Genomic DNA, 10,178 nt, shown 5'->3' on the forward strand with positions numbered 1-10,178 from the left:
ACACACACACACACAGACACACACACACACACACACAGACAGACACACACACAGACACACACACACACAGACACACACACACACACACACAGAGACACACAGAGACACACACACACACACACACACACACAGACACACACACACAGACACACACACACAGACACACACACACACAGACACACACACACACAGACACACACACACAGACACACACAGACACAGACACACACAGACACACACACAGACACACACACAGACACACACACACACAGACACACACACACAGACACACACACACAGACACACACACAGACACACACACACACAGACACAAACACAAACACACACACAAACACACACGCACAGACACACACACACACACACATACACACACAGACACACAGACACAAATACACACACACACAGACACACACACACAGACACAAACACACACACATAGACACACACACACACACATAGACACACACACACACACATAGACACACACACACACACACATAGACACACACACACACACATAGACACACACACACACAGACACACACACACACACATACAGATGCACAGACACACACAGACACACAGACACTCAGACACACACACACACACAAACACACACACGCACACACACACGCCCACACACAGACACACACACGCACACAGACACACACACAGACAGAAACACACACACACAGACAGAAACACAAACACACACACGCACACACACACACAGACACACACACACTCAGACACACACAGACACAGACACACACACACACACACAGACACACACACACTCAGACACACACAGACACACGCACATAGACACACACACACACACAGACAAATACACACACACAGACACACACACACATACAGACGCACAGACACACACAGACACACACACACACACACACACACACAAACACACACACACGCACGCACACACGCCCACACACAGACACACACACACAGACAGAAACACACACACACAGACACACACACACAGACACACACACAGACAGAAACACACACACACAGATACACACACACACACACACACAGACACACACACACACAGACACACACACACAGACACACACACACACACAGACACACACACACACAGAAACACACACACACAGATACACACACACACAGATACACACACACACACACACACAGACACACACACACACACACAGACACACACAGACACACACACACACACACACAGACACACTCAGACACACACAGACACAGACACACACACACACACAGACACACACACACTCAGACACACACAGACACAGACACACACACACAGACACACACACACACACACAGACACACACACACAGACACACACACACACATACACACACACAAAGACACACACACAAAGACACACACACAAAGACACACACACACACAGACAAACACACACACACAGACACACACATACTGACACACACAGCCAGACACAGAACCACACAGACACACACACTACAGACACAGAAACACACCCAAACACACACACACATTGATACACACACAAACACGGACAGACACACACATACACGGACAGACACAGACACACACATACACGCACACAGACACACGCAAACACAGGGGGAGGCCATTCACAACACTGCACATGTGAATGCCCTATAAAAGAATTGAAGTATAGGATGGTCAGTACTGAGGGAGTGCCGCACTGTCGGAGGGTCAGTACTGAGGGAGTGCCGCACTGTCAGAGGGTCAGTACTGAGGGAGTGCTGCACTGTCGGAGGGTCAGTACTGAGGGAGTGCTGCACTGTCGGAGGGTCAGTACTGAGGGAGTGCCGCACTGTCGGAGGGTCAGTACTGGGGGAGTGCCGCACTGTCGGAGGGTCAGTACTGGGGGAGTGCTGCACCGTCGGAGGGTCAGTACTGAGGGAGTGTTGCACTGTCGGAGGGTCAGTACTGAGGGAGTGCCGCACTGTCGGAGGGTCAGTACTGGGGGAGTGCTGCACTGTCGGAGGGTCAGTACTGAGGGAGTGCTGCACCGTCGGAGGGTCAGTGCTGAGGGAGTGCTGCACTGTCGGAGGGTCAGTATTGAGGGAGTGCTGCACTGTCGGCGGGTCAGTACTGAGGGAGTGCTGCACTGCCATCCGAATATAAATACCCGAAAAATAAACACCCCGAACCGACTACACCCTCTCTCTCTCCCTCTCTGTCTCTCTCCCTCCATCCCTCTCTCTCTGTTTCCCTCTCTCCCCGGCCTCCAGCTGACCATCCTCCTCTCTGCCCACAGCGGACTGCCTGTTGAACAAGCCCCTGGTCTCTTTCTCCGCCTCCGTGCCCCTCGCTGGGAGAAGCTACGATGCTGACCAGCAGTGCCGCCTCTCCTTCGGACCGGGTCATCGCTGGAGGCCCGAGAGTGACCCCTGCCGCATGCTGTGGTGTATGGCCAGGAGGCAGGGTCAGTGGCATCACTCCAGCAAGAACCTCCCCGCGGCCGATGGGACAGACTGCGGAGGAGGGAGGGTCTGTCTGAGTGGAGAGTGTGTCTCCAACTGGCAACAGGCGGTGAGTTACTCCGGAGAGAGATTTACTCTATCTAACCCCGTGCTGTACCTGTCCTGGGAGTGTTTGATGGGGACAGTGTAGAGGGAGCTTTACTCTGTATCTAACCCCGTGCTGTACCTGTCCTGGGAGTGTTTGATGGGCACAGTGTAGAGGGAGATTTACTCTGTATCTAACCCCGTGCTGTACCTGTCCTGGGAGTGTTTGAAGGGGACGGTGTAGAGGGTGATTTACTCTGTATCTAACCCCGTGCTGTACCTGTCCTGGGAGTGTTTGATGGGGACGGTGTAGAGGGAGATTTACTCTGTATCTAACCCCGTGCTGTACCTGTCCTGGGAGTGTTTGATGGGGACGGTGTAGAGGGAGATTTACTCTGTATCTAACCCCGTGCTGTACCTGTCCTGGGAGTGTTTGATGGGGACGGTGTAGAGGGAGCTTTACTCTGTATCTAACCCCGTGCTGTACCTGTCCTGGGAGTGTTTGATGGGGACAGTGTAGAGGGAGCTTTACTCTGTATCTAACCCCGTGCTGTACCTGTCCTGGGAGTGTTTGATGGGGACAGTGTAGAGGGAGCTTTACTCTGTATCTAACCCCGTGCTCTACCTGTCCTGGGAGTGTTTGATGGGGACAGTGTAGAGGGAGCTTTACTCTGTATCTAACCCCGTGCTGTACCTGTACTGGGAGTGTTTGATGTGGACAGTGCAGAGGGTGATTTACTCTGTACCTGATGCCTATATATTTCTTTTACAGAAGCCAGTTGATGGGAATTGGGGTTCCTGGGCTCCATGGGGCCCTTGTTCCCGGTCGTGTGGAGGAGGTGTACAATTCTCTCGCCGTTTCTGTGATAATCCTGTGCCTGCCGCCTTCGGGCGATATTGTAGCGGACGAAGAGATATTTTCCAGTCCTGTAACTTGTCTCCCTGTCCGGACAACGATGGTGAGGCTCGAACTCTCAAATCCAGGGTCGCCCTCAGCCCCCCCACTTTCAATGCTCGTGCACAGCAAGATCCAATGTTTTGTTTCCCCCAGACCCCCACTCTCGCTGCTGACTTTGAAGATTCTACAGTCCGCCCTGCTTTATTCACACACACACATTCACACACACACACTCATACTCACACACACTGACACACTCTCTCACACACACACACTCACACACGCAGACACACTCACACTCTTTCACACACACACTCACAGACACACACTCTCACACACACTCACAGACACGCTCGTAGACACACACACATTCACACACACATGCCAACACACACACTTGCAGACACACAGTCACACTTTCTCACACACATGCATGCACAAACACACACACACTCACACACACATACACGCAGACACATACACAAACACTCTCTCACACACACAAACATACACTCTCTCCCTCACACATACACACACACATACACTGTCTCTCTCTCTCTCACACACACACAGGCACAAACGCACACTCAGACACACACACACAGGCAAACATGCCTGTACACACACACACACACTCACAGAGACATACACACACTCACACACACACAGACACACACTCACACACACACTGTGACATGCACTCTCTCACACTGACACACTTACACTCACACTGTAACATACACTCACAGACACTCACACGCTCTCTCACACACACACACTTACACACACAGTTTCTCTCTCAAACACACTTTCTCACACACACACATACACACACGCAGACACACACACACTCACTCAGACACACACATACAAATACTCTCTTACACACACACTCTCTCTCACACACATTCACACACACACTCACACTCTTACACACACACACAGACACACGCACACTCTCACACACACTCACACTCTCTCACACACTCTCACATACACACACATGCTCAGACACACACTCACAAACACACACTCACTACACAGACAAACAGTCACACACACACACTCAAAGACACACGCACACAGGCACACACACACGCAGACACACTTACAATCATTCTCCCTCACCCACTCAGAAACACACACACACAGACACATAAGCACACATGTAGACACACGCACTCACTCACACACAGACACACACGCAACACACACACACACGCACGGACACACACACACACAGTCACACACACATGCCGACACACACTCACACACACAAGACACACACACATGCAGACACACAGTCACACACACACACAGACACACACATGCAGACACACACACATACACAAACACACACACACACTCACACCCTCACACACACATACACGCAGACACACACACACACACACACACACACAGGCACACACGCACACTCAGACACACACACAGGCAAACATGCACGCACACACACAGAGACATACACACACTCACACACATACACAGACAGACACTCACACACATGCACACACACACACACACAGTCACACGCACATTCTCACACACACATGAACAGGCACACACAGGCAGACACACAAACATGCAGACACACACTGAAATACACAGACACACTCACACACTCACACATACACACTCACAGACACTGTGACATACACTCACACTCACACTGTCACATACACTCTTTCACACTCACAGAGTGACATGCACTCTCTCACACTGACACACTTACACTCACACAATGTAACATACACTCACAGACACTCTCACTCTCTCACACACACTCAAACACACCGTTTCTCTCTCATACACATTTTCTCCCACACACACACACACACACACACACAGGCACACACACGGACACTCAGACATACACTCACACAGACACACACACTCACACACACATACGCAGACACACTCACACTCTCTCACACACACACAGACACTCACACTCTCTCTCATACACACACACACAGGCACACACGCACACTCAGACACACAGACACACCCACACACAGGCAAACATGCACGCAGATACACGCACTCACTCACACACATGCACTCACTCACACACACACACAGGCACACACACACACATATGCAGACACACTCACACTCTCTCACACACGCACACACGCAAACACACTATCACACACACACAAACACACACTCTCTCCCTCACACACACACACACACACATACTCACACTCTCTCTCTCACACGCACACACACAGGCACACACGCACACTCAGACACACACACACAGGCAAACATGCACGCAGATACACACACTCACTCACACACACGCACTGACTCACACACACAGTCACACACACACGCCCGTAGACACACACACACGCACACACACGGAGATATTCACACACACACAGGCACACACTCACATGCAGACAAACACACACACAGACACACACGCACACACTGAAACACACAAACACACTCACACACATACTCACACACACGCTCGCAGGCACACACATACACACAGGTAGACACACACACTCACACATACACACTCACACACACTGTGACATACACTCTCTCACATTCATACATGCTGTGGCTTACACTCATACTGTCACATGCACTTTCTCACACTGTTACACTTACACTCACACACTGTAACATACACTCACAGACACTCACACTCTCTCTCACACACACACTCACATACACCCACTCACACACAGTCACACTCTCTCACACACACACACTCACACACAGTTTCTCTCTCACACACACTTTCTCACACACACATACAAACACACTCTCTCTCACATACACACACACTCAGACACACACTCACACAGACACACACTCACACACTCACAAGTAGACACACACTTACTACACAGACAAACAGTCACACACACACACTCACAGACACACATACACAGGCACACTGATATGCAGACACACTTACACTCTTTCTCCCTCACCCACACAGAAACACACACACACTCACACACACACAGACACACAAACACACATGCAGACACACACACGCAGACACACACACACACAGTCACACACACAAACACACACAGACACACACACATAGTCACACACACACACACACATAGTCATACACACACACAGACACACACTCACACACACGCAGACACACAAACACACAGACACCCACAGACACAGACTCACAGACTCTCACACACATGCAGACACACTCACACGCACACACTCACACACTCACACACACAAACACACAGACACCCACACACACACAGACTCTCACACACATGCAGACACACTCACACACACAAACTCACGCACACACTCACTCATACACATGCAGGCACACACACTCACAGACACACACACACTCACACACATGCAGACACACATCCACACACTCACTCATACATACACACACACACATACACACACACACTCGCACACACGCAGACACACACACATGCAGACACACACACATACACGCAGACACACACACAGACACACTCACTCATACACACGCAGACACACACACACACTCACAGACACACACAGACACAGTCACTCACACGCACACATACTTACACACGAAGATCCCAAGTGTATCTCGGGTAAAGCGTTGGCAAACTCTGATTCTTTGACCCTCTCACAGGTCGGACATTTCGAGAGGAACAGTGTGCGGCCAGAAATGGACCTGACCCGGATGAGGAGGACATATTCCAGGAGTGGGAGCCTTATTACCATGGCATTCGCGAAGCTGACCTCTGCAAACTGCACTGCATCCTCAAGGGCACATCTCAAGTCACTGTTTTCAATATCAGGGTCAGTTTCTTTTCATTCATTCTTGAGCTGTGAACACTGCTGGCTGGGCCAGGATTCATTACCCATCCCTAATTGCCCCTTGAGAAGGTGGTGGTGAGCTGCCTTCTTGAACCACTGAAGTCCATGTGGTGTAGGTACACCCACCGCGCTGTTAGGGATGGAGTTCCAGGATTTGGACCCAGTGACAGTGAAGGAACGGCCGATATATTTCCAAGTCAGGATGGTGAGTGACTTGGAAGGGAACTTCCAGGTGGTGGTGTTCCCATCTATCTGCTGCCCTTGTCCTTCTAGATGGTAGTGGCCGTGGGTTTGGAAGGTGCTGTGGAAGGAGCCTTGGTGAATTCCTGCAGTGCATCTTGTAGATGGTACACACACTGCTGCTACTGTGCATCGGTGGTGGAGGGAGTGAATGTTTGTGGATGGGGTGCCAGTCAAGCGGGGCTACTTTGTCCTGGACAGAGTCGAGCTTCTTGAGTGTTGTGGGAGCTGCAACTCATCCAGGCAAGTGGGGAGTGTCCCATCACACTCCTGACTTGTGCCTTGTAGATGGTGGACAGGCTTTGGGGAGTCAGGAGGTGAGTTACTCTCCGCAGGATTCCCAGCCTCTGACCTGCTCTTGTAGCCACAGTATTTATATGGCTGGTCCAGTTCAGTTTCTGGTCAATGGTAACCCCCAGGATGTTGATAGTGGGGGATTCAGTGATGGTAATGCCATTGAATGTCAAGGGGGGATGGTTGGATTCTCTCTTGTTGGAGATGGTCATTGCCTGGCACTTGTGTGGCACGAATGTTACTTGCCACTTGTCAGCCCAAGCCTGGATATTGTCCAGGTCTTGCTGCATTTGGACATGGACTGCTTCAGTATCTGAGGAGTTGCGAATGGTGCTGACTATTGTGCAAACATCAGCGAACATCCCCACTTCTGACCTTATGATGGAAGGAAGGTCATTGATGAAGCAGCTGAAGATGGTTGGGCCGAGGACACTAACCCTGAGGAACTCCTGCAGTGATGTCAATGACCCTTGACTGCTCTGGCTGACCTCTGAACCCTTCCGTCTGCCCCTTTGCAGGTGAAGGACGGGACGCGATGCAGCCCTCATAGTGACGCTGTCTGCGTCAGGAGCCGCTGTGTCAAGACCGGCTGCGACGGGGTCATCGGGTCCAGGAAGATGTACAACAAATGCGGGGAATGCGGAGGGGAAGACTCTGCCTGTCGGAAAGTCGTCAGGCGCTACCGGAGCAGGACGTGAGTCAAAGCCTGACCCCCACCGACCCCCGACCCCACCCCCCCAACCGCCTGACCCTCCTGACCTCCCACCCCGCTCGGTCCCCCTTGACCCTTGAACTCCCCCAGGCCCTGGCGCTCCACCCGTTGGGCCTCGACCACCACCTCAGCCCTTGGCCCCTCGTGACCTCCGACCCCACCTCGGTGACCTTTGCCATCCCACTTGGGCCTCCCCCGATCCGCTCGGGCTTCTCGAACCCCTCGAAAGCCTGGCCTCTTGCCCCCCACCCCACCCCCCCCCCGTCCCCGTTGGTCAGGGTCGATCGCGGAGGCCGCTCGGCCACGGAAGGGCTAAACTCTCTCCCGAATCTCTTCCAGGGTCAACTACAGCGACGTGGTCACCATCCCGGCCGGAGCTGCCAATCTCAAAGCGCGCCAGGAGTTCAGGCGAGGGCAGGCTCGGTTCACGGCCTACCTGGCGCTGAAGAGGGCGGACGGGGCCTACGTCCTCAACGGGAACAACCAGATCTCGGGCTTCGAGAGCCTGGTCAGCGTGGCCGGGGTGGCCCTGGGCTACAGCGGCTGGGGACTCAAGCGGGACGAGCTGTGGGCCATCACCCGGGGGGCGCTGACCGAGCCGCTGACCCTGCAGGTCTACAACCCCAACAGGCGGAGGGCGGTCAGTGTCATCTACTCTTACTACGTGCGCAGGGCGGAGGGAGGAAGCCCAGGGCAGGGGGGTGGACTAGGGGTCCTGGGCAGAGGGCCCGCTCTCGGAGACAGTCCCACACGCCAGCCCAACGGCACTGAGCCCACTGCACTGACCAGCCCCAAAGTGCCCAGCTCCACAGTGCCCACTGCACTGACCAGCCCCAAAGTGCCCAGCTCCACAGCGCCCACTGCACTGACCAGCCCCAAAGTGCCCAGCTCCACAGTGCCCACTGCACTGACCAGCCCCAAAGTGCCCAGCTCCACAGTGCCCACTGCACTGACCAGCCCCAAAGTGCCCAGCTCCACAGTGCCCACTGCACTGACCAGCCCCAAAGTGCCCAGCCCCACGCCAGGCAAACCCAGCGCCCCTCCCATCGGCAACGCCATCGCCAGCTGGTGGACAGGCCCCTGGCAGGCTTGCGCGGTGAGCTGCGGAGTGGGCTGGAGGGTGCGCAGGCTGATCTGCCAAGACGGGAGGGGCGCTCGCTCGGAGGGGTGCGATCGCCAGTACAAGCCGTCGGCCGTGGCACTGTGTGTGGCGGGGAGGTGCTGATGGGAGGGGGGGAGATGGGGGGGGAGCAGGTGTGTGGTGTGGGCAGGGGGAACCCATTAGTATCTGACCCGCCTTTCTCATCCCCGTCAGATCCCCCCTGACCCAGAACCATTAAACACTCCCAGGACAGGTACAGGGTGAATCTTAAATGTGCTCATCAACATTGCATCTGAACACAGACCAAATCGGAATCATGCTTCTCTACAATAATATTATATTTTGCTGCCTTTGCATTTCTTGAAATACTTTATTGAAATAAATTGATATTTGGCAAAACATTCACCTATGTCTGTTCCTTGACTGAGAAAAGAGCAATTTTCGTAGTTACTCTGCGGAGAGTAACTCACCTCCTGACTCCCCAAAGCCTGTCCACCATCTACAAGGCACAAGTCAGGA

At 53.0% G+C, this 10,178-nt stretch overlaps 1 protein-coding gene across 1 annotated transcript in view; it reads left to right on the forward strand.

The window, feature by feature from the left end:
* Window positions 1-9,782, forward strand: part of LOC144674672 (A disintegrin and metalloproteinase with thrombospondin motifs 5-like) — an 11,395-nt gene extending 1,613 nt beyond the window's left edge. The window contains exons 2-6 of the mRNA XM_078535914.1: window positions 2,318-2,592; window positions 3,340-3,526; window positions 7,124-7,293; window positions 8,364-8,539; window positions 8,897-9,782. Coding sequence (XP_078392040.1) covers window positions 2,318-2,592; window positions 3,340-3,526; window positions 7,124-7,293; window positions 8,364-8,539; window positions 8,897-9,782 — 1,694 coding nt within the window. The remainder of the gene's footprint in view (window positions 1-2,317; window positions 2,593-3,339; window positions 3,527-7,123; window positions 7,294-8,363; window positions 8,540-8,896) is intronic.
* The last annotated feature ends 396 nt before the right edge of the window (window positions 9,783-10,178 follow it).

The sequence above is a fragment of the Cetorhinus maximus genome, unplaced genomic scaffold (assembly GCF_964194155.1).
Source record: "Cetorhinus maximus unplaced genomic scaffold, sCetMax3.hap1.1 HAP1_SCAFFOLD_747, whole genome shotgun sequence".
Lineage (NCBI taxonomy): Eukaryota > Metazoa > Chordata > Chondrichthyes > Lamniformes > Cetorhinidae > Cetorhinus > Cetorhinus maximus.